This window comes from Delphinus delphis, chromosome 12 (genome assembly GCF_949987515.2).
Source record: "Delphinus delphis chromosome 12, mDelDel1.2, whole genome shotgun sequence".
Lineage (NCBI taxonomy): Eukaryota > Metazoa > Chordata > Mammalia > Artiodactyla > Delphinidae > Delphinus > Delphinus delphis.
In genome coordinates, this window is record NC_082694.2 from 84,078,328 (window position 1) to 84,104,533 (window position 26,206).

General features: G+C 46.4%; 1 protein-coding gene across 1 annotated transcript; it reads right to left on the reverse strand.

The window, feature by feature from the left end:
* Nucleotides 1–17,189: 17,189 nt before the first annotated feature.
* On the reverse strand, nucleotides 17,190–19,585 carry ID2 (inhibitor of DNA binding 2). The gene is made up of 3 exons (XM_060027145.1): nucleotides 19,107–19,585; nucleotides 18,727–18,790; nucleotides 17,190–17,955 (listed from the first exon to the last, which is right to left on the reverse strand). Exons 1-2 carry the CDS (start codon nucleotides 19,452–19,454, stop codon nucleotides 18,734–18,736), a joined length of 405 nt encoding a protein of 134 aa, XP_059883128.1. The 5' UTR covers nucleotides 19,455–19,585; the 3' UTR covers nucleotides 17,190–17,955; nucleotides 18,727–18,733.
* Between the last annotated feature and the right edge of the window lie 6,621 nt (nucleotides 19,586–26,206).

Genomic DNA, 26,206 nt, shown 5'->3' on the forward strand with positions numbered 1-26,206 from the left:
CCTCTTTCCCTCCCATCCCCAAGGTCACTCAGCTAGTAAACAGAACAAAGACACCAACCCTAGTTTTTTGACTCCAAATCTGATAATTTTTCCAACACGGTGCTCACTTCATTTCTGCCAGTACCCATCACTCTGTCCTACGTGGGTCTGTGGTGCTTCTGTTTTCCATATTCCATTGTTGTAGAAAATGTTAGTGGAGAGTATTAAACACATCTGAGTCTTCAGGCTCTGAGAATGTGTCCTGGGTTTTCCCACGGAAGCTCTATCTCCTTCTTCCGTCCTCTCCCTGTGAACCCTGCAGCCGCAGTGCCAGGCAGTAAAGGAGTCCAGATCTGCAGGCCATCTGGGCTTTTATTTAAATCCTTGTGTATCTTGAAACGAACCCTCTGTCTGGCTCTGTTGTCCTCACTGACCAGATCTCCTGAACTGAGCTCTGTCCATTTGGTATAAACATAACCATTGCAGCGTGTTTAAACTGGTGCTGGGGAAGGGGTGTGTGTGTGTGTGTGTGTGTGTGTGCACGTGTGCCCGTGCATGTGTGTATTTAAATGTGACCTTGCCAGATAGCTGATTTGACCCATCACTGAAATGGTGGGTCGGTTGGTCAATACATCACAGGTGAAAGAACACAGGAGTGAGTCACAAGGCTGGAGTTATGGACCGCCTGGCTCTGCTGTCTATCCGATGGCCATGTACTTGTCAGCTCTAGTTTCTTCATCTATTAAAAGTACATGATGGAGCTTCCCTGGTGGCACAGTGGTTGAGAGTCCGCCTGCCGATGCAGGGGACACGGGTTCATGCCCCGGTCAGGGAGGATCCCACATGCCGCGGAGCGGCTGGGCCCGTGAGCCGTGACTGCTGAGCCTTCGTGTCTGGAGACTGTGCTCTGCAACGGGAGAGGCCACAACAGTGAGAGGCCCACGTACCGCAAAAAAAAAAAAAAAAAGTATGTGATGGAGGAAAGAGGGCTTCCTCCCTTGATAATGGGTACTACTTCCCCACTACCTGTTATATATTAGTCACTAGCTCCCTAATCTTTGGAATAATATTGAGAAGCAGATACTTTTCCTATCTTACAAATGGGGAACTAAAGCTGAGAGAAGTGAAAAACCTTGCCCAGTGGCTCACAGCCATTATGGGTTAGAGCAGAAATTTGAAGCCAGGTCTAACACTGAGTTAGTGTATCCCCAGCTATGCCTTTTTGCCCCTCCAGTGATGTATGTGAACTCAGTTTGCAGCCATTTAGGTGATATTGAAGGGATGAACATGAGCACGTAGAGTGAGAAGTCTTTCTGGTCGTTTAGTCTAGCCCCTCAAGTTTACAGATGAGGAAATTATAAAGTGGTCGTATCATTACAAATATTTTGGTGCTACCTAGGATGGTTTGCTTTCACCCCACTTTTAGCTTCATTTTATCTTTGTCTTAGCTCAGGCTTCTGTAACGAACAAACATAGACTTACCATAGGCTTATAAATAACAGAAATTTATGTCTCATTGTTCTGGGGTTTGGAAGTCCAAGATCAGGATGCCAGCACGGCCGGGTTCTGGTGAGAACCCTCTTCCAAGTTACAGACCGCTGACCGCTCCTTGTGTCGTGGTGTGGCAGAGAGCAGGGGTAGGGGAGGAAGTGAGCTCTCCCGTGACTTTTATCAGGACACTAATCCCTGGGGGCTCCACCCCATGACCTCACCTTAGAAGTCTCCCGTGTGTGTCTCTTCTGGAAGTACCCCTCAAATACCACTCTCTTGCCTTTGTGATAATCATTTCCTTGCTTACCTTTATGCTTTTGCCACTTATGTATGTATGTATCCTTGAACAATTTTACCTGGTTTTGAGCTCGTATCAATAAAATCATACTGTTAGTGTTTATCCTTGACTTGCTTCTTTCATTAAACGCTGTCTGTGAGGTTTATCCCTGGTGATGTACATAGTTGCCATTCATTAACTTTTCACTGCAGAATAGTATTCTGTTATATAAACATGTATAACGTATCTATTTACCTTATTGGATATTGGGTTGTTTCCAGTTTTTATTGCAAGGTTTGTATGAATAAGCGTTACATGTCTCCTGTTGCACATGTGCAAGGGTTTGGAGTTTTTATTACAAATTTCTGGATTTGAGTTATTTTTAAAGACACGTGTTTCTGCCATCAGAAGAAAACTGCAGAAAAAAAAGACTCTTTTGGTTTATCATATCTCTAAACCTCCCCGGGGGTACCTCTATGTCTGGACTGCTGCAGCAATCGTGAAATCTTAACCAAGGTATCAGGAGCCGGGAGTGAGTGAACACAAGAGATTGTCATTTGGAAACAGACTAAAATCGGGACCTTTTATTTTGGGATGATGCAAGGAGAAAACAGCTGTGATGGAGGCCCTGGCACCCTGATGGGTGTGACGGGGAGAACGTGCATGTGCCCAGCAAGCCCTAGATTCCGACCTCCCTCTCCTCCGGCGCCAGCTGAATGTTCCCACCCAGATGTCGGCCGTCGCCTCACGTACAGCTTGCCTAAAACAGAGCTCAAAGCTGTCCCCCAGACCAGCTCTCCCGCTGTGGTTGCCTCCTTGTCACTGGCGCCATAATTATCTCCGTTACTCAGGCTCAGAAACTGAGTCAATCTTCACTTCCTCTCTCTCTCCCATCCCCTCGCCCCGTCAGTCACCAGGCTCTTAGCTCCTCTCTGTAGTGTCTCTCTAGACCATTCCCTTAGGGCCCCTCCACCTTGAATCTAGCCACCAGCATCGCCTGCCTCTCCCCTCTCCCCTCTTCATTCCTGCCCACGAATGCCAGTGGAGCCTCTGAAACGCAGAGTTCACCTCCGGCTCATTAGTGGCGATGACTCCCCCGTCATTCAAAGTATCCAATTCTAGTAATCTTGGATGGACATTCAAGGCCCTTCAAAGTATGGTCCCAATTTATTCCTGTGCAAATTGATTTCTAAGCTAAAGTTGTCCGTTTACCTTGTTTTTCCTGAATACTACAAGGATCTTCAGGAAACTAACTTCACAGATGGTCCTTATTTTTGTGAGTTTGTCCTCACTTCCTCCCGTGCTCAGGCGCGTGCTCTTTTCTTCCTCACATGCTATACCTTCTTGGCACAATATCTTCTATTGAAGTATACTTATCTGGAGTATCCTTTAAAGCTTATTGCAACCCAAGGGAGCGTCCACTTGTAGCTTTGTGCACGCAGCCACCGCAAGGCACTGGGCCAAAGGTCAAACTTGAACTTGGTGGTTAACAAGTTAACGGAATTTATTACTGAAAGAGCTGCAATAAGTTGAAAGATAATTGAATCTCAAGAATTTTAGAAAAATCTAATGAATGATAAGTGATTAAGAATGTTATTGCATAACTTATGGAAGCCCAAGAGTCGAGCTTTAGCGACATACAGGAGTATAGAGCTCTCCAAAGAGACCTTAAAAGATTCAAGTCTTAACACCCTTAATTTGTAAATTAAAAACGGGACTCAGAGTGTTTTCCAGCATGTTGCAACTTGTTTTGACTTGCAGCAGGATTAATCTCAACATTGTCTAAATTAATCTTGTTCTAGCAGCCTTGAAAAGAATAGAAGAATGTATTATTATGCACTGGCTTAAAAGGAATTACCACTATTTGGAGCAAAGACTATCAAAGATTATGTGAAGTCAAATTTTCATGTAAAATTTAAATAGATAAAGAGCGATTTGATTGGAATGAAATGACATCAAAAGTGAGAGTGTGGCCTTGAAAATTAAACAATGTATAGAAGATATTGATGACTAACCAAGTAAGCGTCAGTCACTTACACGATCATGAAAAAGGCAAGAGCTGTGACTACAGCAGTGTGACAAGGGCTGGGGAAAGAAGTACTTCGGGGAGCCAGTCACGTATTCTGAAAGACAACTTGAACACAAGGTAAGACTTTAAAATCTGTACCATGAATTCGAATGACAAGTGGAGAAATCAAAGGCTTAGCATTTGTTCTGGTCTTTCAAAGGAAACTGGACAAAAATAGCATGGATTTGAGGAAAACAGTAATTGGTGATGAAAGGTGGTGTTTTCTCTGTGACCCAGAAACAAAGTGTCAAAGTTTGCACTGGAAAATTACAACATTCCCAATATCCCCAAAAGCGCACATGTCAAAGTCACAAATAAAAGGCCCGTTGCTTTGTCCCTCAGCCATCTGTGGAACGTTCAAACCCGGGGGTCAAGAGTCCATCCAGCTCGTCACACACGTGTGCTGACGGTCCATAGGGTGCCCACAAAGCAGAGAGTTGCACAGGGCCTGCGGCCTCACCACATCCAGGATCCAGTTGAAAGGGGGCTTTCTGAGAAACAGTGTCTGGCCAAAATCGGTTACCAGATGTATCAGTTAGTTCAGCCTTTCCCTTGGGATGTTTGTGGAAGGCTGGTTAGGTGAGGATGTTGGCAGGTATTACACGAAAAACTGGATTTTTGGTCCAATAAGTTTAGAAAGTCCAATCAAATAGTTTTTTTTTTAATTTAATTTTATTTTATACAGCAGGTTCTTTTTAGTTATCCATTTTATACATATTAGTGTCTACATGTCAATCCCAATCCCAATTCATCCCCCCACCACCCCCACCCTGCTTTCCCCCCTTGGTGTCCATACATTTGTTCTCTACATCTGTGTCTCTATTTCTGCCTTGCAAACAGGTTCATCTGTACCATTTTTCTAGATTCCACATATATGCGTTAATATACGATATTTGTTTTTCTGACTTACTTCATTCTGTATGACAGTCTCTAGGTTTTTTTGTTACACAGTTTCTTAGAGCTTTCCATGTATATTTTGAAACTCCAAGAAAAGAAAATGATGTGCAATCTCTTCCAAATATATCCCACCCCAAATCCTTTTTACCCCAAGCAATGTGTAGGACAGTATTCCATCCTGTAAAGGGCCTTGCTTAATTAAGGCCCTTTCCTCCAAAGGACTTCTGGAAATATCAATAAAGCAAATCCACCATTGAGCACATTAAAAAAAAACGATGGGGTTCCTGTTTAAATGATTCCAGAGGAGGAGAGCCATCCGAGGCTGGTCTTCAGAGCGAAGACACTCATTTGATTAAGTCTAAGTACTCGCGCTTTCTGTTTGCTAGTTACTTCACTACCAGTCAGGAATGGGAGAATGAACACATGCATCTCTTTCTTCTCCATCCTGACGTATCAACCTGTAAGGTCAAAGAGCTCAGGAAGGAAGATGACAGCAGGGGAGAAGTTTCAACAAATATTGTAATCCAGAAAGGCCAGGGGGGTGAGGAGACTTATCAGAGAAACAATCTATGTCCTGGGTGCCTGCCAACAGGCCCCTAAAGAGAAGAGACATGATGTGTGGGGCCCTCAAACGCCCTGAAAGGCTCTGGGAGCCCAGGGATGCCCCCTGGAGGCAGAGGTGAAAGTGGGATGAAAAACGGAAGGTTGGCTGAAAGTCTTCCAAGGCCATCTAAACCCCCTCCTCCTTTTGTTCCCTAGATCATCTTTGGGGAAATGTTCAAGCCCAGTGATTCCCAGTTCTTTGTTACCAATAAAATGGAAGCTAGATGTAATCGAGTTGTCACGGGGTAGAACACTAAAAATAAAGTTTGATAATGAATTGCTACATAGTTTCTAGCATATAACTTGGAAGAAGTTATGAAAGAATGACGTTGTTCTATCAAAACAGCTTCCAATTCCATCTACTTCTTTGTGTGAGTGAGGTTTCTTGGCACTTAAATCTATTCAAACAAAAATACCAGGATTAAAATTCATGCTGAACTCTGGCTCGTTCTATACAAAAGTAACATTCATCCATGGATACTTAAAATAATTGAAAATATCATTAAGAAATGTATTTCCTGTAAAATATTATCTTAATGTTTATAAAAATGTTAAAAGGATTTAAACATGAAGAAGGATTTGTGATAACTGGAAACAAAAATGTTTATAATTTCAATATATATATGTTCTTTTGCAGAAAGGCATAATAGGGTAATCAATGATTTTTAAATGCAAACATATATTACATTAGAACAAAATTTTGTGGGAGAAGTAGATAGAAATACTAGTTCAGGGAGAAAAAGAAACTGTGAAATTTTTGACTTCTAAAGAAGAAATGGTTCTTGTATTTTAAATATGGTTAATCACAGCTATCAAATTGCACCGATACTCCAGGAGACACACTTAAGAGAATAGTGCAATGAATTTGTGTGAAAATTTATTTTGCAAATAAAATTTTATTTTGCAAATAAAATTTTATTACAAAAATTTAAGTGACAAGTAAAAACTGTGTGAGCACATAGATGGTTTTTCAAAATCCTTTAAGGAGGTTATACCAAAAAAAATGTGGAGATTATAATTCTTAGACTGTGTGACACGTCACCTCTTCAGATCATGTTCATGTTATCCACTGCTATGTAAGGAATCACCCCAAACTGATTGGCAAAAACCGCAACAATTATATATATTTTAAATATATATATATATATTTTAAATATATATATATATATAAAATAAATATTTTTGTCACAGTCCTGGGATTGACTAGCTCAGCCAAGTGTTCCTACTTAGGGTCTCCCATGCAGTTGTGGTCAGATGGTGGCAGGGCCGGAGGCCTCTCAAAGGCTTTCTTGCTCACAGGTCTGATGGGCGACATGGTGGCAGCTGGAGAGGCAGCTGTAAGTGCAAAACCCCTACACAGCTTGGGCTTCCTCACAAAATGGCAGCTACATACCCAGGGTGAACGTCCTGAGACTGAGAGAGAGTGGGTATCAGGCAGAAGTTATATCACCTCTTACGACCTAGCCCTGGAATTCACAGAGCTCCTCTGCTGTTGCATTCACAAAGTCCAGCCCAGGTTCAGGGCCAGGAGACAGACTCCACCTCTTGTTGCAGGAGTGACAAAGTTCTAGAAGAGCACGTGGGTCCAGGAATGTTTTTGCAGTCAGTTTTGGAAAATACAAACTGTCACGGATCACCACAGGGATAAGGAAGACAAATAAATCCTCTCCTGTGATTCTGTCACGGCAGAAAAACGGATGGAAAAATAGCTCTTTTACACACTGGATGCGTCCAGCCTGATTTTAGAGAGCCGTTCATCTCCCAGGGCAGGAGAATTACAGGGAGCATGATGGAGCTGAAAGGATCGCTCGCTTTGCTTCTAGTGAGACTGAGACCTAGTTAGTGCACATGCTTGCCCACACCTCCCGGGGCTGGGGGATGCCAGCACCAAGGGTCGAATGCTTGCAGCCTCACCTCCCGTGGGCTGCCCAGAAGCTCTGTGTTCCATTCAGTGCCTGTGAGGATTAGTCTGGGGCAAGAAACTGTCTTGGTTGAAAATATTTGAAATCAAGTAGATATTTTCCCTTAACATTGAAGCCTTCAACATACTTTTGGTGTGTAATTGCCTCCATTTTTCCCCCCCAGAATGATTTGCTTCCTTGGGAAATGTCAGTTAAAATTTACACCCTTACTGTAGTGAAAAAGATGTAAAAAATAGAAATGGCTTTCTTTTCAGACATTGTCACTATCTCTCTCTTGCATATGGCTTCCAGTAAGAGTTGTTTTTTTTTTTCTCCTCCTATTTCACTGATGGTTTGGCTATGGAATCTCAGAAAACTTGGGCTCTTGCCTATAACTAAGAATGTAAAGGCCTTACACAGAAAATGTTGAAGTGTATAAGAATCAATATATACTATTTTTAGATTGCATATCAACATAAGACTTAGAATTCAAGTCCCTTGTCTTTATCTAGATGCCACACAAAAGCTACCTCCTTCCTGTGTGTAAAGGTGTGGAAATGGCCCAAGGGCCACTTTCAACATTTCCAGAACTTTGGTCCTTTTATCTACTTCAACCAATCACTTGGACTTGAAGGGTGTCACTTTCAGTGGTGAGACTGGAGAACACTATCAATTGTGTATAATATGTTTCCAGTAATTAAAATACATATGATAGCTGGGCAGGGGGAAGGAAGAACTGAAGTTTATCCTTGGCTGTTATACCTTGCCATTCCATTTATCAATAGAATAATCATCTCAAGTCCAAAATATTTAATAGTATGGTTTCCTATCTCTATCTATCTATCTAGCTAGCTAGCTAGCCTTTTAGATATGCCCAAATTATCCCTCCCGTTGTAGAAGTGAAAATATTATTTACCTCACTTCAAGGTTCTGCTTATAGCCAGGTATTGAATCAGGTGGGAATAATATTTGGGAAAAGTAAAATGATCCAATGAGTTATGATGCTCTACGATGTGTGGTTACTTAATATGCTATTTTTTCTTGAGTTCAAAAAACCAAGTTAGTTGTGGTCTTGTTAATAAGTTTAAAATGTATTGGCTGCAACTAAAAAATACACATGTCGTCCATTGACATCTAGACATCTTATCAGCTGGAGGAAATGCCAGCATAGTTCCTAAATTGAGAGTTTTAGTGACACAGCAAGATAGACTGGAGGAGTCACACGGCCAAAATTATCACTGCCATTTCCACCAAATGTTTCCAAGGAACTTCTAAAATGGTGCCTGTGGTAGGAAGTTGGCCATTTCCTCCTTTTGGGACCTCCGGATTCCAGCTCCTGCCCAGACTGTGCGTTCTCTCCACTGTCAGCAGCAGCAAAGGAATCAGGACCCCCAGGCTGGCCCTGATCCTACCCCACCCCCTCAGCCAACATTCTTAATAAAAAGACCTTGTAACCACTCTCCAAGATGGCCCCAGGGACCCCACCTTCTGCTGTTCACACCCACACCCTGGTGGTCCCCCCTCTTTGTACCCGGGTTGGTCTGTGTGACCGAAGGTGGTGGTCCGTCACTTCCGAGATTTGGTGAGTCAAGGCTGCAGCTTCTGTCTTGGACATTCTCTCCCTGCCACGCCCTGGGGGAAGCCAGCTGCCCTGTTGTGAGCAGCCCTATGGAGAGGTCCCAGGGTCTCTGGCCAAAAGCCGGTGAGGAACAGAGGCAACCACACAAGGGAGTCTGGAAGCTGATTCTCCAGCGCTGGCAGCCTTGAGTCAAGAGTCTTGGTCCAGAGCCACCGAGCAAAGCCACTCCTGATTCCCGACTCTCAGAAACCGTACAAGGTAAGAAACACTTGCTGTCTTAAGCTGCTAAGTTTTGGGGTGCTAACTTATGCAGCAATATAGGACCAATATATCACTAAAATTCTATTTTATTTATTTTTTGCTGTTTATTAATTTATTTTTAAATTTTTATTTCATATTGGAGCATAGTTGATTAACAACATTGTGTTAGTTTCAGGTGTACAGCAAAGTGATTCAGTTATACATATACATGTATTTATTCTTCTTCAAATTCTTTTCCCATTTATGTTATTACAGAATATCGAGTAGAGTTCCCTGTGCTATACAGTAGGTCCTTGCTGGTTATCTATTTTACATATAGCAGTGTGTACATGTGAATCGCAAACTCCCAATCTATCCCTCCCCCCCATCCTTCCCCCGCGGTAACCATATGTTCGTTCTCTAAGTCTATGAGTCTGTTTCTGTTTTGTTAATAAGTTCATTTGTATCATTTTTTAGGATTCCTCATATAATTGATATCATATGATATTTGTCTGGTTTACTTCACTTAGTATGATCATCTCTAGATCTATCCATGTTGCTGAAAATGGCATTATTTCATTTTTTCTATGGCTGAGTAATATTCTATTGTGTGTGTGTGTGTGTGTGTGTGTGTATATATATATATATATATATATATATATATATCACATCTTCTTTATCCCTTCATCCTTCGATGGACACTTAGGTTGCTTCCACGTCTTGGCTATTGTAAACAGCACTGCAGTGAACATCGGGGTGCATGTACCCTTTCGAACCAAGAGTTGGTGAGCCATTGGAGTTTCTCCTCTGAGCAGTACGGGCTCCACATTGTACAGGGAGGTTGAGGGGTTGGGCCCAATGGACCAGCCAGAGTCCAGGCAGGAACTTCCACAGAGAGAATACAATTGTCAACTCAGTGTCAATTGTTAACTAGGGAACCGCAAAAGGAAAAAAAGAACTCTAAGGAGGTAGCAGGGAGGTAGTGACTGCAGGAAGCATGTCCTTGTCTGGGCTGAGGGCACGGGGAGAAAGGCTGGAATTGTTGGAATGGTTAAGACCCAGAAGCCTTGAGGAGGGGATGCTGCTCACTGGTGCAGGGGAGGGTTCCCAGGGTTCTGCTGGCTGTGCTGGCGTCCCAGGGAGGGGAGTGCTTGGAAATCTGCATACTGGACCCAGGGTATGCATGCTGCAACTAAGAGTTCACATGCCGCAACTAAGGAGCCCACGTGCCACAACTAAGACCCAGTGCAACTAAGTAAATAAATAAATAAAATTTAAAAAAAGCCAAATCTATTAACTTGGAGCATCTATTATTTCATACTTTTGCATTGTGACTTTGGGATAGATTCCTAGGAGTGGGATGGCAGGGTCAAAGTGTAAATGCATATACGATTTTGCTAGATATCATCCAATTCCTCTGCACAGGGGTTGTACCACTTTATTATCAACAATGTACAGGATTTGTCAACACAGTACATGGCCACTTTTGGACTTTTGTCCATCTGCTAGGTGAGAACTGATATCTCATGTCGTATCCATGTGCACTTATTATGAATGAAGTTGACTATCTTCGTATGTTTAAAGGCCACTCTATTACTTCATCTGGGAACTCTTTGTCTTGTGTTGTTGAACTTTTTCTTCTCAAGTTTTAGGACGGATATATGTGTGGACTGCCAGCTTGACTAAAGGCTTGTCTACTATTTAGACATGTCTAACGTTCAAGTTCAAGTTGCTTGCTCACTCCCCTCCATTGCCACGACCCTCAGTAAAGTCTGTCCTGTGTTGGATCTTCTCATTCTATCCTCTGTGTCTCTGGCCTTGATTTCATATTTGTGATATCTTTATCTCTTTGTGCTACGTTCTGGGATATTTCCTCAGATCTATCTCCCACATAACATAAAATTTACCACCTTAAGTACATTTAAGTGTACAGTTCAGTGGTACTAAGTACATTCATATTGGTGTGCAGCCATCGCCACCATCCATCTGCAGAACTCTTTTCATCTTGCAAAATGGAAATTTTATACCCATTAAACAATAACTCCCTCTTTTCCCCTCCCCCAAGCCCCTGTCACCCACCCTCCTTACTTTCTGTCTCTATGATTTTGACTACTCTAAGTACTGCATGTAAATGGAATCATACAGCATTTGTCTTTCTGTGACTGACTTATTTCACTTAGCATGATGTCCTCCAGATTCACCCATGTTGCAGCATGTGTCAGAATTTCCTTCCTTCTTAAGGCTGAATAGCATTCCTTTGTATGTATAGACCACATTTTGCCTTCTATTCATCTGTTGATGGACACGTGGGTTGCTTCCACATTTTAGCTATTGCAAATAATGCTGCTATGAATACAGGCATGCAATATCTCTTTGAGACCTTGCTTCAATTTTTGGGGGTGTATACCCAGAAATGGAATTGCCGGAACGTACGGTAATTCTATTGTTTAGTTTTGGAGGAGCTGCCATACTGTTTTTCACAGCAGCTGTATCATTTATATTCTCACCAACAGTGCATAAGAATTCCAACCTCTCTACATCTTCCCCAATACTTGCTCTTTTCGGGGGTGGGGGGGGACGGGTTTGGTGCATTTTTTTTTTTTTTTTTGATAGCAGCCATCCTAATGGATGTGAAGTGATAGCTCACTGTGATTCTGATTTGCATTTCCCTAATGATTAGTGATATTGATCATCTTTTCAAGGTTTATTGGCTATTCATATATTTTCTTTGGACAAATGTCTATCCAAGTCCTTTGCCCACTTTTGAATTAGGCTGTTTTTGCTGTTGTTGAGTTTTAGGAGCCTTTTATATATTTTGGATATTAATCCCTTAGCAGATATATGACTTGCAAATATTTTATCCCATTCCATAGGTTGCTTTTTCACTCTGTTGATAGCCTCCGTTGATACACAAAGTTTTAAATTTTCATGAAGTCCAATTTGTTCATTTTTATTTTATTTTTATTTTTTATTAACTTATTCATTTTTGCTGTGTTGGGTCTTCGTTTCTGTGCAAGGGCTTTCTCTAGTTGTGGCAAGTGGGGGCCACTCTTCATCGCAGTGCGTGGGCCTCTCACTATCGCGGCCTCTCTTGTTGCAGAGCACAGGCTCCAGATGCTCATGCTCAGTAGTTGTGGCTCATGGGCCCAGCTGCTCCGTGGCATGTGGGATCCTCCCAGACCAGGGCTCGAACCTGTGTCCCCTGCATTAGCAGGCAGATTCTCAACCAATGCGCCACCAGGGAAGCCCTGTCTATTTTTATTTTATTTTATTTTTGCCTGTGCCTTTGGTGTCACGTCCAAGAAATCATTGCTACATCCAGTTTTGTGACGCTTATGCCATGTGTTTTCTTCTAAGAGTTTTATAGTTTTAGCTCTTATGTTTATTGTCTTTAGTGCATTTTGGGTTAATTTTTGTATATGGTGTTAGGTAAGGGTCCAACTTCGTTCGTTTGCATGTGGCTATCCAATTTCCCCAGCACTATTTGTTGTAAAGCCTGTCCTTTCCCTATTTGATGGTCTTGGCATCCTTGTTGATCATTTGACCACATATGTGAGAGTTTATTTCTGGGTTCTCTAGCCTATTCCACTGATCGTTATGCCTGTGCTCATGCCAATACCACACTGTTTTGATGACTGGAGCTTTATAGTAAGTTTTGAAATCAGGAACTGTAAGTGCTCCAACTCTGTTCTTCTTTCTCAAGATTGTTTTAGCTTAAGGGTCCCTTAAGATTCCATATGAATTTTAGGATGGATTTTTCTTTTTCTGCAAAAAACACCATTGTGATTTGTCAGGGATTGCCTCAAATCTGTAGATTGCTTTAGGTGGCATTGTCATTTTAACAATATTAAGTTCTCCAATTCATGAGCATGGGATATCTTTCCATTTTTTAATGTCTTCTTTAATTTCTTCAGCAATGTTTTGTACTTTTAATTGTACTAGTCTTTTGCCTCCTTGGTTATGTTAATTCCTAAGTATTTATTCTTTTTTGATGTTATTGTAAATGGAATTGTTTTCTTAATTTCCTTTTCAGATTGTTCATTGTTAGTGTATAGAAATGCTCCAGTGGTTTTTCATCTGGGTTTTAACTTTTGCATTGTTTTCAATTTCAATAACTATATCTTGGGATTGTCTTATGTTTTCAATTAGTTCTTTGATTTCTTTAATCATTTTAGTCACTTTCATCCTTTATAGTTCTCTTGTTCCTAATCTTTCTCTTCATTCTATCTACTGATTCTTTCTCATGTGGTAAATTGTTTTCCAGTGGTTTAAAAATTTTTTTAATTGTAAACTTACGTTCAGCAAGCCATTAAATATGAGAATTTTGTGCGGTCTGTATGGAGGGCTTTTCTCTCCAGAGAAGTTTTGTATTTGCTACTGCCAAACACCCCAGAAGCATCAACAGCCAGGACCCATTTTTATGTTAATTTATCAGCATTAGAATTTCTGAAACTAACTGGGTAGTATATATTTGAACCCCCATTCCCCATGAGGGCAGATCTACGGCTATGAATTTTCAAGGGAGATATTTCTTTCCCCGCCTGAGCTCAGGCTGACAGACAGACTTTCTTACGATCTTCCTGGGCTAGTGAGTAATATTTTATTTTAGTCTATACCTTAGCTGAGATTGCAGGCCTTCATGGGTTCTGCGTGGTGGTCTCGGTTGCAATGTCCTGCTTCACATGGTTCAAACCCTTGTTTTCCATTCCTATTGGGCCCATGCCCCTAACTTGCTGAGCCTGGCACCCTCACCCAGGACGGCCACAGATGTGTGCACGCCCCTCACTCTGAATCAGCTCGCTCCACGTGTCCTCTGCAGGGTTCTCTGACGTTCTTGTGACTTCAGGCTGGTACCCCTCAGAGTGCCTATGTCAGTAGTTGGCACTGAACACAACACCTGCTGCTAAGCTTCTCAGCAGATCTTGCTGCCTCTGTCCCAAATTATCTTTATGATGAAATAGAAGGACATTCAAAGCCTTGTCAGAACCATCTCCAGAAGGACACTCAGAGCCTGGAGGCGCCTCTCCACCAGCAGAGAGCGACAGAAAGGGAAGGGTGGGTGGTGAGTCAGGCTATTTGACTATTTGGGTGGTCCTGGAGCTGTGTGCCCACACTGTGGAGAGCAAGCCCCATAAATAATGATCCTTGAATTTTTTTTTAAAAAGCTCCACGGTATAGCTTTTTATTAACAAGAATGCTATTTCCTATTAAATTCAGAAGCCCCTTCTCCATTCCAGTAAAACACTGGGCTGAGTTGCTCTGTCCACTGACTGTTGTGTGCCCTTGTTCACTCAGATCACATATCTGAGTCCAGTTTCTGTAGGATGGAGAGACCACATGTCTGCCCAGCTCTGAGGATTTATCCATGGCTTTGAGGACTAAAAGTAAATGCAATCTGACCCACACATTTATTGTTTGAAGTCAGCGTGACCTTGATTCCAAAATTAGGTAAGGACTGCATAAGATACCACAGCTCAATTTCATTCTCAAAAATTCCAAGTAAAATATTGCCTAACAGAACCCAACAGTGTCTATAAAAAGTAATAATACATCATGTTCAGGTAGGATTTAGTGCAGAAATGTAAAGGTAGTTACCATCAGAAAAATTAGTGTCATACATTAGCGAAATTATATCAATAAATACAGTAAAACTACTCTACCAAATTCACCCCCAAATTATGATTTAAAATTCTCAAAAAAACCCTGTAACAATTGAAGAGTTCTTCCTAAAACTGATAAAGACTATATATTACAGCAAAATCCTAGAGCCAGGTCACACATAACAGACAGAGTTTGACCTGTTCTCATTAAGGTCTGGAATAAGACAAGGATGCCCACTCTCACTCACCCCTATTTCTTTAACATAACATTGGAGGTCCTGGCTAAGGTTATTAAGCAATTCAGAAACAATAAAATTAAACAAAAACTTAAGGAAAGAGAAGGGAAAACGTTCTGGCTTTCATTGGACTTCACATTTCTTTTTTCTGCACAATCTGGTTATAATCTCTTTGAGGTCCGGGATCATGTCTGATACTTTTATTAAAATCCAGGACAGTACCTACTGCAGAGTTGGTGGTACATACTAGTTTGTAAAAGGGGATCGTATCCAAGTTATGAAGTAGTAAAGATGAAATAAGAGTCCCATGTGGAAACGACTGTACACATGCTAGAGAAATAGGCTTTCATGACATCATCATTCATTTTCAAAAGCTTGTGTCTCCCCGGTGATTTCTCCCCTAACTCTCCAGCTGATTAACTCGGGTTCCAAGCCCCCAAGCCCCGGGCCCCTTAGACCCCGCTCGCGAACTGCCTTCCTCGCGCCAGCCAGCAGGTGGCGCTCGGCCTCCACCGGCCGGACCTCGAAGGGCCGCCCGGGCTCCGCCGCGAAAAGTCCCCTCCGAAGGGTGCCTCTTTCCCTTGACGCTGCTGCTACTCTAGGTCGTCGTCCAAAACTTGCAAACGGTCCCCCGCTCCCAGTGACAGTGCAGCTGTCGAAAGGCCCCGCCCCGGCCACACAGCTTCCCCCGCAAAGCCAGGGAGCCCGTGCACGAGACCCTCCGCCGGGGTCAGATCCCCTCGCCATCTGAGCCGACCACGAGAGGGTCACCGAGGCTGGGGGCAACCCGGGGCTGGCGTCTGCGCAGTCCCCCCGCCTCCCCGCCCAGAGGAAAGGACGGGGGTGGGCAGCGACCTGTCCTCCCTCCTCCCGCCCTTGCCCCACCCGGGTCCAGCCCCACGCAGTGTGGCCTGTCGTGCAGGGCGCCGGAAGGGCTGACGACAGGTGGACGGACGTCAGGCGACAGGCCTGAAGGGAGGCGTGGGTCGGGTGACCGGCTGCGCCCAGGTGCCACAGCCAGAGCCCGCTTCCCTGGGGGTATGATTATCAACAACAACGACTGCCCTGGTACTGTGCCCGGATCAAAGGACGGGCCCACCTGCGGACTAGCATGATGTCCACGACGGGGATGACGGGCAGGGCGCGGGTGATGTCCAGAGCTGCCCTGGCCGGCTGCAGGGCGCCAGCCCAAGAGGAAGGAGGCTCCAGGGCCGGGACCGCTGCCGAGGATGCGGGAACGTGGCAGGGTTCGAGCTAAGATCCCCAGGCTGCCTCTCTCCCCATCCTCCACCCCTACCCGGCACTCACTGCTTACTGGTGATAGATTCAGTGTCAGGGCCGGAAACACCGCAGCCGCCAGGTCAGACTCGGTGGCGCCACCCAGCACCTGCTCGGCTGGGCCTGAGAAAGTGGCCACAGGTGAGACACCTATCCTCGCCCGCCTGTCCTCCAGCTTCCTTCTCCAGTTCCAGTCCTCCCGGGACCGAGCTTCCAGAACCTGCCCCCCTCCCCTCACACCCCTGCGGAAGTGTCTTCCAATTTGAGAATATAAATATACGTACACATATAAATTTTAAACACGTATCTATACTAACTATATATTTTAAAGCCGGGTCCAAAGGTTGCCACGTGAGGGCTGCGGTGGAAACAGCCGGCTGATACTCTGTCCTCGCCTGGGCAGGCAGTGCGGCGGCGCAGTCAAGGGTGAAGGGCGGTTTAATAGCCACCTGTCTTGGAACGTGGGCCCCGTCCTTCTCGGCACAGGGGCAGCGCGCAGAGGCTGGAGCTCAGGGCCGGTTACAGCGGAATTCCCAGGGCAAAGGGTCATAAGGAGACAGGGGCACTGAGGGGTTTCTTTTTGCCCTTCCTCTAAATCTTAAAATCATGTTCTGAATTCTATAGAGTCTTTTGTCTTCTGATTCACAGCAGTTTCATTTACTCCAGAAGTGTCTTGACATCTACAGACACGTAGGCCTCCAGAGTCCACATTTATTTGAATGGTCTACCTCTCAGGAGTCACCACCACAGCAATTCCTTGGTTTGAAACCCAACCCCAAAGCAGAGAACTAATTTTTCCTTGACGGACTTAGAGAAACTTCTGGGTTTATAAACTTCCCAGCCCCTGTCAGCTCTCCTAAAAAGCAGCAGCGGCCCTTTGCCCCTAAGCGATAGCCCTGACCACACATACGATAAGGCATTTCTCAGCACACAGGTTTCCAACACTTAGGGGGTGATAGAAGGGATGAAGGAGGAGGGGTTAAATAAAATGGCGCGATAGAGACAGAAAGAGAATCTTAAAAATCATTCAGAGTCAGGTATTGACTTCAGACATGTTTATTATAATCTTATACAGTCTACATAAATTTGAACTTGTATTTATTTGGGTTCAGTTATATAACATAGCATAATAAAAATCAAAGCACTGGTCCTCTGAAATAAAGCAGGCAATCACCATTCAATAAACACACTTGATTTATTTTGTATAAAAGGGTTAAGTTTACAACTAAACTTTTATAAAAAGTTTAGCATGAATAAGTACATCATTACACTTTGTATGCAGAAATATACATTTCTGCCACTGTACAAGAAAACTCTAATTAAAGAGTTCACAAGGTTTCACTCAATATATATATATTTATATATAAACATATACACAGCATTCAGTAGGCTTGCGTCAAAAAGGTAATTTCTGACCGAAAGACTTCATTTAAGTAACTGAATACTGGATCCTTCTGGAATTCACGCTCCACCTTTGAAAAAAGGCAAAGTCTGCTTAAATTGGGCAATTCCTTGTGATTTTAACGTTTTCGCTCCCCATGGTGGGAATAGTATATAAAGAAAACCTTCCAACTGCAGAAAGGGCATTTAAAAGTCTTTTTCATAAATAACTAATATCACAGTCCATGTCAGAAAACACCCTAGGGAAGTTGATCATTCTTAGTTTTCCTTCCATTTTTAAAAAAGGTCCCTTTGACTTGTTCTCCTTGGGAAAGGGTTGAAAAGTGAGTTCAGCGCCTTAAAAGAGCCTGTGGAGTTGTTGTTGTTATTGTGCAAAGGAAACAAAAAGTCAGCGCCTGCAAAAGACTGGGAGAGAAGGGGGTGTTAGGAGATTTTAACCTAAGGGCAGAGGCGGCAGACTGGTGCCAGGAGGAAGCCGCAGTCTGAACACTTAACCAAACACTCAAACGTTGGGCAAACCCCGGCGTCCAGATGCAACACACACACTCGGCCTGGACAGCGCAAATTCAACATTAAAATAGCAGAGACTCGGGGGAAAAGCTTCCCAACGCCATCTCTTATTTGGATCTCCAACGGCAGTGCTCACAGGCGCCAGTCTGCTTCTTGTAACAATTATTTGATTGAAAACAGCCCTTTCGTTAACAGATAGGGAAGTCGGAATCCCACATCACAGGGTCTGAGGCACAGGGCAGCAATGCTCGGGTTAGCTGAATCCCAGAGGGCTGCAGTTTTTGGGAAGGAGGATCCCTATGGAATTTGCGGCGATAAGATTAATTATATGGAGGTTAGTACCTCATAGTACCAGAGCGATAGCAGAAAACAGCCGGAGTATGTTACATGCCCACAGAAGCCAGTACACATTTGTCTCCACCACCTTCCGAGTAAGTTACTGGCATCGTTTTTTTTTTTAAAGGTAAATGTCGTGGGATTTTGAGTAACAGGAGCTAGAGGCCCCTTCGTGTCTAGAGTACGTGTAAACAATGTACTACGTGTAATACAACGAAGTACACATTCATTTACCAAGCCAACATTTTTACAGATACGCAAGTACACACGCGCGCGCGCACACACACACTCCAAGCGCCAGTTCAACGCGAGGCACAAGCGAACACTCACCATTTATTCAGCCACAGAGCGCTTTGCTGTCATTTGACATTAACTCAGAAGGGAATTCAGAAGCCTGCGAAAAAGGAGATAAGAGGCACAACGTTAGACAATCTTAAGGAGAAAGGGCCTTTTTTAAAACAGCAAGTTCCATTAAACACGTTAATACTACATTCAGACTCGAAGACAGATGCATTAACAGGTCAGAACTTACCAGTAATTTCACGCACGACTCAATCTACACCATATTTGTAAATAATAATAATAAAGTTATTAGCTCATCTGTAAGTCACCGACTACGGCCGGCCGTCTGGACAATGGCTCTGCCAGGGGCAGCCCAGGCATCGCTGGGGGTGCGCGGCAGCGAGTGGGGCATCGGGAGCAGGTCTTACCTGAAAGGACAGGATGCTGATGTCCGTGTTTAGGGTGGTCAGCGGCGTCCTGGACGCCTGGCTCTGCCCGGGCCGCTGGTGGTGCAGGCTGACAATAGTGGGGTGCGAGTCCAGGGCGATCTGCAGGTCCAAGATGTAGTCGATGACGTGCTGCAGGATTTCCATCTTGCTCACCTTCTTGTTCTGGGGGATGCTGGGCACCAGCTCCTTGAGCTTGGAGTAGCAGTCGTTCATGTTATACAGCAGGCTCATCGGGTCGTCCACCGGGGTTTTGCTCCGGGAGATGCCCAGGCTGTGGTCCGAAAGGCTGTTTTTCCTAACGGACCTCACTGGACTGAAGGCTTTCATGCTGATCGCGGGGAATGAGAGACCGGGAGGAGGGAGCGGGCTGCCCCGGAGATCAGTCCGCCGCCGCCGCCGCCGCCGTCGTCGCCGCCGCCGCCGCCGCCGCCGTCTGCGGAGCTACCTGCCCTCGGCACCGGGCTCGGCTCAGAATGAAGCTGAAAGCCCGGCCCGGCGGCTTTTATTAGGGCTCGCCGGGGCAACACGATCCGGCTTCCCTGCGTCCCCATTGGTGGAAGTCAGCGTGTCCATCAGGCCTGACGGGCTCCCTCATTGGCGGACGCAGGCGCGAGGCGAGCGCTCGGTCCTTCCGCGTTCCCAGCCAATCCCCGCGGGGTGGGCGGGGCGGGCGCGAGCCCAGCTCGGGTGGTAAATAGAGTACAGTAAGCGCCGGGCCGGAGGGGAGTGCAGGGCAGCGGAGGGGAGCGGAGGGGAGCGGAGGGGAGCACGAGAGAGGGGGAAGACAGGGGAGGAGAGGAGCGGAGAAAAGGGAGAAGGCGGTCGCGGACAGGGTGGGGGAGGGGGAGACGGAGACCCCGGGAATCTAAATGTGCATCTTAATTCTACTCCCAATGGCTAGGCAGGACCCTCCCCGTAAGGTGTCCCCCGACGAAGCCTCTACACCTCGGAGCTCTCAGCATCCCTAAAATCACAGCGACACAGGCTAGGTCTGCACAGCAGAGGGAAAGTCACCGCCGTTCCCTGCGCCTCACGGAATGTCATCAAGATAGAAAGCATTTCTGAAGAAAGTGAAAACGCAAATAAGTTTGCCATCGACAAGTGACTTTTGTAGAGTGAGTTCGGTCTCTAAAGATAAGGAAAAGCTTTGTAAAAAACAAAACCAAAAACACCCACGCGCGCATTCAGCGACAGGTTTAGTGTGGGATCGTGCAACCCGGAGTGACGCAGGAGGCATTATTGTAAACTCTGTAAAATGAGTACTTATTGGAAACCATGCTGATCGCTAAGGAGCTCTGAGAGGCAAGACTCTGGGTTCCTTTTGTAGAGCTGGGAAGGCTATTATAATGATCCTAGTAATCGGAAATCATTAGGAAAACTTGTATACTGAAGCTGTATTTATATACGCTGCCCTTGAGAGGCTGTGATCTGTGTTCTGCAGTGTAGGTGGCACAGTAAGGTGATTAATTATGCACAAATCGTGATTTCTGGTGTCACATTCCAGCGCCTGCTGTATTTTTAAATTTTTGCATAGGTAGGTGGCCCCAGCCATTGGTCGATATCTTCACACTATTTAAGAAAAAAAATCTGTCAGGTACCAGGTTGGGAATCTTTTCAGCACTAGGACTGGAAACAGCTTCAGTTTGTGTCTCCCCCGCCCCTCTTTTTTCTAGACATATTTTAAGACCTCATTCCTGCGGTCTAAATAAAAAAAAAAGTTTGCAGTTATTTACTCAAATCCTTTTCAGTAAATTCACACATAATTCTAGCTTAACTGAAGACTACAATAAATTAGTTGTGTGTTTTGAAAATCATATTTCTCTAGAATATGCTAGAAAATCTGACAAAATATTATATTGGTAAGTTTACTTTTCTGTCTCAATCTCCATCCACCTCCTCTGCATTTAAGAAAGAGAAAGAGGGCAGAACTGGAGAAAAAGCAAAGCTTAATAATGGGGATACAGTATTTTTTCCTTCAGTGAATGATTAATTCGTCACCGGTGAGCCAGCTGGTCTGGTTTCGGACACCAGTTGCAGCCATGTGCCTGCCCCACGGCGTCTCTTTAGGGAGGGAGAGTTGGTGGCGCTAGGGTGGATGTCACTTTCAGAAAATCCAACCACTTCAGTTTGGAGGATGGAGATGGTAGTTTCCTGACCAGCAGAGAAATCTGCTCAGGGCCTGGCTGGGCAAAGGCTGCCTGCGACTCTGTTCCTGACAGCGTTCCATTAACAACCTCTTCTCTGATATTAAGTCTGGAAATGATTTCATACCCGAGTCCCCGACAGTTCGAGCCTTTTGATGTACTTTGTGTGCATGTGTTTCTGTCACATACGTGCCACAGTGGAACAGATTTTGTTTTGACACTATTTTGGTTCATGATGTTATACTTTGACTATTTTACAATAATAGCCAACGTAAACAAACATCTTTGGGATTCTCAAATTATTACTTGTGATTCTTGGACATTGCAGCTCTGAGATACTGACGCGTTCCTAGCTTTTTCCAAGGACACCGTATGTTAACATCCGTGCCAGCCTCATTATCCCTACAGTCAGGCTCTGGGCTGGTTCCTAATGAGCGTTGTGCAGGATTACTTTACACACTTGCAAAGCTGACTGAGCCACTGCCTTCTCCCATGATCATTTTTGTACCCTGATGCAGTAAAATGGCTAAATATGGTTAAAGTTTTCTGGTGTTTCTTTCTTTAGCGGCCATGTCAGAGTCCAGTCAGCCTGATTGTGTTGAATTCGATTCGATTGGCACGCTACCCAGTTCTACATTCATTTAAAGATCATTTTAAGGGGATTATGAGGCTGTATAAGTCAATGATTAAAAAAAAAAGGCTTGAATTACTAGTATGTCTGTCTCAGCAAACCCAATACGAAATTACCTTTAAAATTATGCTTTCATCGGCAAAACGGTGTTGGAGCATTTTCGGGGTGGGTTACAAAGCATTGAAAAATCTGTCAATTGGTGTCTCAGTGGGTTTGCATTTGAGGACTCTTAAAGCTGTAGAAAGGGCCCTGGATTTGCTGGATCTGTGGCTGGTGGGAAGGTGTGAATGGCTTCCGGTGGGGGGGGGGTGGAGATGCAATTCCCCACCCTACACACACACCCACTTAAAGCCACACGCCTGCCCTGGAAGTTCCCCTAACCTGGTTCCAGGGCTCACTCCCTCGGTCTCCACCCGGGGCTCGGCCGCCGGCTCCCAGCGCGTCCAGCCCCTCGCTGTGATCAGAAGCAGCTCCGGGCCGGGCGCACCGGGCCGGCTGGGCCGCCTTTGCAATCCCCGCGTGATGCAACTGGGGGCGGGAGGAGCCTGCGGGGGGCCGGGGGGGGCGGTCTCAAGGTCCTCCCTGCACATCTGGCACAATTGGGAACGCTCGCCTTTCTTTCCCCCGGTTTTGTTCTCACAGCTGTGTCCATTCCGCCCGTGACCCCCCGAGTGATCCCTGACAGGTGATGAATTGGCAGCGGCGGCGGCGGCGGCAGCGCGAGGGCCAGGCCGCGGCGGGGCCGGAGCCGGAGCCCCGGAGCAGACTCTCTGGCGCCAGGCGCGTGACGCCGCCCATTCACGCCGCCCTGCAGCCTTGTCCTCGCGGCGCCGCTCAGGCGGCTGCCATGGCAACCGCGCCGTCACTCAGCGCGCGCGCCCAGCTGATCAATGCCTGCGAGGCCCGGCCGTCCCAGGCTCGCCCCGGCCGGGCCGCCCGGCCCGCGAGCACCTGCAGCCGCTGCACGTCTTAAGTTTCGAGCGATTTGGGGGAAGGAAGGACGACCGAGAAGAAAAGAAAAGGGGGGTTGGGGAGAGAAGAAAAAAAAAAAGCCGGGAGAGGGAGAAGAAAGAAATCTTCCTTGTGCAGGAGGCGTAATGTGGCTTAGAGGTTGCCAAAGCAAAAAAAGGTTTTGCTTTATTTTATTTGTTTTTGCAACCGAGGCGTTCAGGGTGGGGCTGGCGCGAGGGTTAGGGCGGATGGGGAGAAGGTGACTGTCTTAGTGGATGTCGAGATTTATGTGTTCCTTTGGATCCTCGCGGGGATGACTTTGATGCTGGACTCCCCAAAATACCTTTGAAGGACCCCTCACCCCTGCACCCCTACTGTCCCCTGCCTTCCTCCTCGGAACCCTTGGAGGTTGAGCTAAAAACCCTCAGATTTTTCCAGAACAGCCCCCCACTCCGCCCCCCGGGAGGCGGGAGGATGTGCAGCCTGGTCCCGCGGCTCCCAGCCTCGGAGCGCAGCGGACCCGCGTCTGCGTCCTCATTACCACTACAAAGACGGGCAGGCTTTTAGCCCCTTCCCGATGCTGCGTTTTCAACAGAGAACATCAAGAGGGCAGAAAGTTCCAAGTCAGCCCTCGGACGCAGACGCCTCCTCGGTCCCGGCTTTATCTCTAGGGAAAGTTCCATTTTAAGAACCAGATGCCAACATTCCCGGACAGTTTATGGCATCCGGATCCCTCAAGGGTGCGCATCTGCAGTTTAGAGTGCTAGCAGCAATTATTTATCGTCTGTCCTGGAGAGGAGTTCCTGAACATGGATGTCCTCTGCTGGCCCCGAAACCGCGGGGGTGGGGCCACTGCTGCTCCCGATGCTGTTATCTGGTTTAGCGGGGTTTGTTGTGGTTTTCGAGGAAACGGCATCTGGATTACATAAGGATTCAAGTTTTTGCTTTACTTGTTTATTTAATACCTTGGCAAGAGGGAGCCCTTACCCTGAAAGCAGATAACCGAATTTGGGTTGAAAACAGCCTTAGATGAGGGGCAAAGAGAGGGGAAGAAAATGAGCAAAACCACAAAAAGCAAACAAGGGGATGTTTATTTTTCTCCCTTTGGGTAGTTTTGAAGACCTGCCTAACCTCTTCTCGTTCTTGTCGCACACAGCTAATAAATTGCACTAACAAAGCGCTTCGGCTACTACAATGGCTTAGCAGTCGTACCTCCCCCGCGCCGCCGCCATCCCCATCCCGGCCCCAATTCCTTCTAGGATTCGCGCGCGGTCCTGTTTGCCCAGAGATCTCAAGAGCACCAGGAAAAACGCCTTGCTAAAGCCAATTGCTTTCAACCTTCTGATCTCCTTGTAGGGAGATCACCTTTCAGCCCCGTTCAAAGAAAGCAAAGTTTGGAAAGTTTGGCGGAGGGGCCGATTTAACTACCAGCACGGCAAATATTTAGTTACAAATGCTGTGAAGTGCCCCGATTTGTGGGCGCGTTTAGCTTTCACAAAGGATTTTCCTGTGGCTTTTGTTCCGGTCACCAAATTAAAAAAGAAAATTAACTTGAGCGAGAGATAAGGTCTTGCAAAACAATCCCGGGCCGCCCGCGAGCTGGCGGGCGCGGGGCTGGCGTCGCCGAGTCTGCGCCGCCCCGGGGCGCGCGTCGCGGGGTCCGGCCCCCGCGGGGAGCCCGGGTCACAGCGGGGACCCCTGGCCGCCGCCCACCGTGCTCCCCCCCGCATGGGCCGCGGCGCCCGGGCCGCTGGGGCTGCCCACCGGCGTCCGTGGGAATCCGCAGCAGCCCTCTCTGGCCAGCGACGAGGGCGGGCTTGTCCGGAATCAAGCTGCATCTCAATATTATAATGCGGCACCAAAAGTAAAACCCGAGGCCCGGCTTGCGAGTCCCTAACAAGAAACACATTGTGCGCTCTTTTTTTCTTCTTTCCCCTGTTTGGCCGAAGCCACATTTGCGCGCCGGCCGCGATGCCGAGCGCCAAGTCCATGACTTCAGAGGGGAGGAACCCGCCCGCCCCGCACAGCGTGCGCGCCCGGCCCCGGCTGCCGCCTCGCCGCGCCCCGCCGCCCAGCCCCGCAGACAGGTCAGGGGCTCAGGCCGGGGCTGGGGCGCGCTCGGCGGACACGCGTCCTGCGCCCGCGGTGCTTCGGCCACTGCCCTTTCCCGACCCGAGAGGCCGCCGATGGGGCGCTGGTGGCACCCAGGAGGCGCCAGGACGGGTACTTCTGATCACTGGCCGCTCAAGTCGGCTGGTGGAGAGAATTTGTTTTTCAAGTAGTGACACACTTCTCTCCACGCCCTCACCCTCACCATCCCCACGTCTTTGAGGCTTTCACTCCCAGAGTCTACCCTCCCACTTGCCTAAAAATGACAATTTACAATATCCCTTCTCCCCAGCTGGAAACAGCACAAGGGTTCTGCAAGCCCCTTGATGCCTGTCACGTGTCACTGCTACCCCTGTCTGCGGGAGGCGACAGGACCTAAGGCTGCATTTTCAGGGAGGTGAGTGCCGGGGACCCAGCCAGCAGCGGGGACCTGCTGGGGCTGGAGCAGTCCCTGGGCACCCATCCTCAGCTCAGCCAGGATCACGCTGTCTTCCCAGCGCCGCGGATGCCAGGGCCCTCATATGTTTCAGTGCTGGGGCTGCCCATCAGCGGGACCCTGGAGGAAAGGCCGGTTGGATTAAGTGGCACATTTTATCTTAACCGTCTCTGCCTTTCCCGGAGTTTTTGTGAAGAGCATAGAGACACCATATTTCCAAGAAAAAAGGGCGACGTGATGGCCCTCTTTAAAGAAGGAGAGGTTGGGACTTCCCTGGTGGTGCAGTGGTTAAGAATCCGCCTGCCAATGCAGGGAACACGGGTTCGAGCCCTGGTCCAGGAAGATCCCACATGCTGCGGAGCAACCGAGCTAGCTCAACTACTGAGCCTGCGAGCCACAACTACTGAACCTGTGTGCCGCAACTACTGAAGCCTGTGTGCCTAGAGCTCGTGCTCTGCAACAAGAGAAGCCACCACAATAAGAAGCCCGCACACCGCAACAAAGAGTAGCTGCAACTAGAGCAAGCCCGTGCGCGGCAACGAAGACCCAATGCAACCAAAAATAAAAATTAAATAAATTTTAAACAATAATAAAAAATGAAAAGTGAAAGCCACAGATGAAATCAAATTTAATTTAAAAAATTAAAAAAAAGATAAAGAAGGGGAGGTTAATCATTTACATTGGGCAAGAATAGTCATTTACAAGCCCATCATAGCTCGCTTGTTTTACTCTTCAACTTGACCCCATCAGTTAGGAAATGCAGATGCTGTCCCCGTTTTGCAGAGGAAGAAACTGAAGCAGAGAAGAA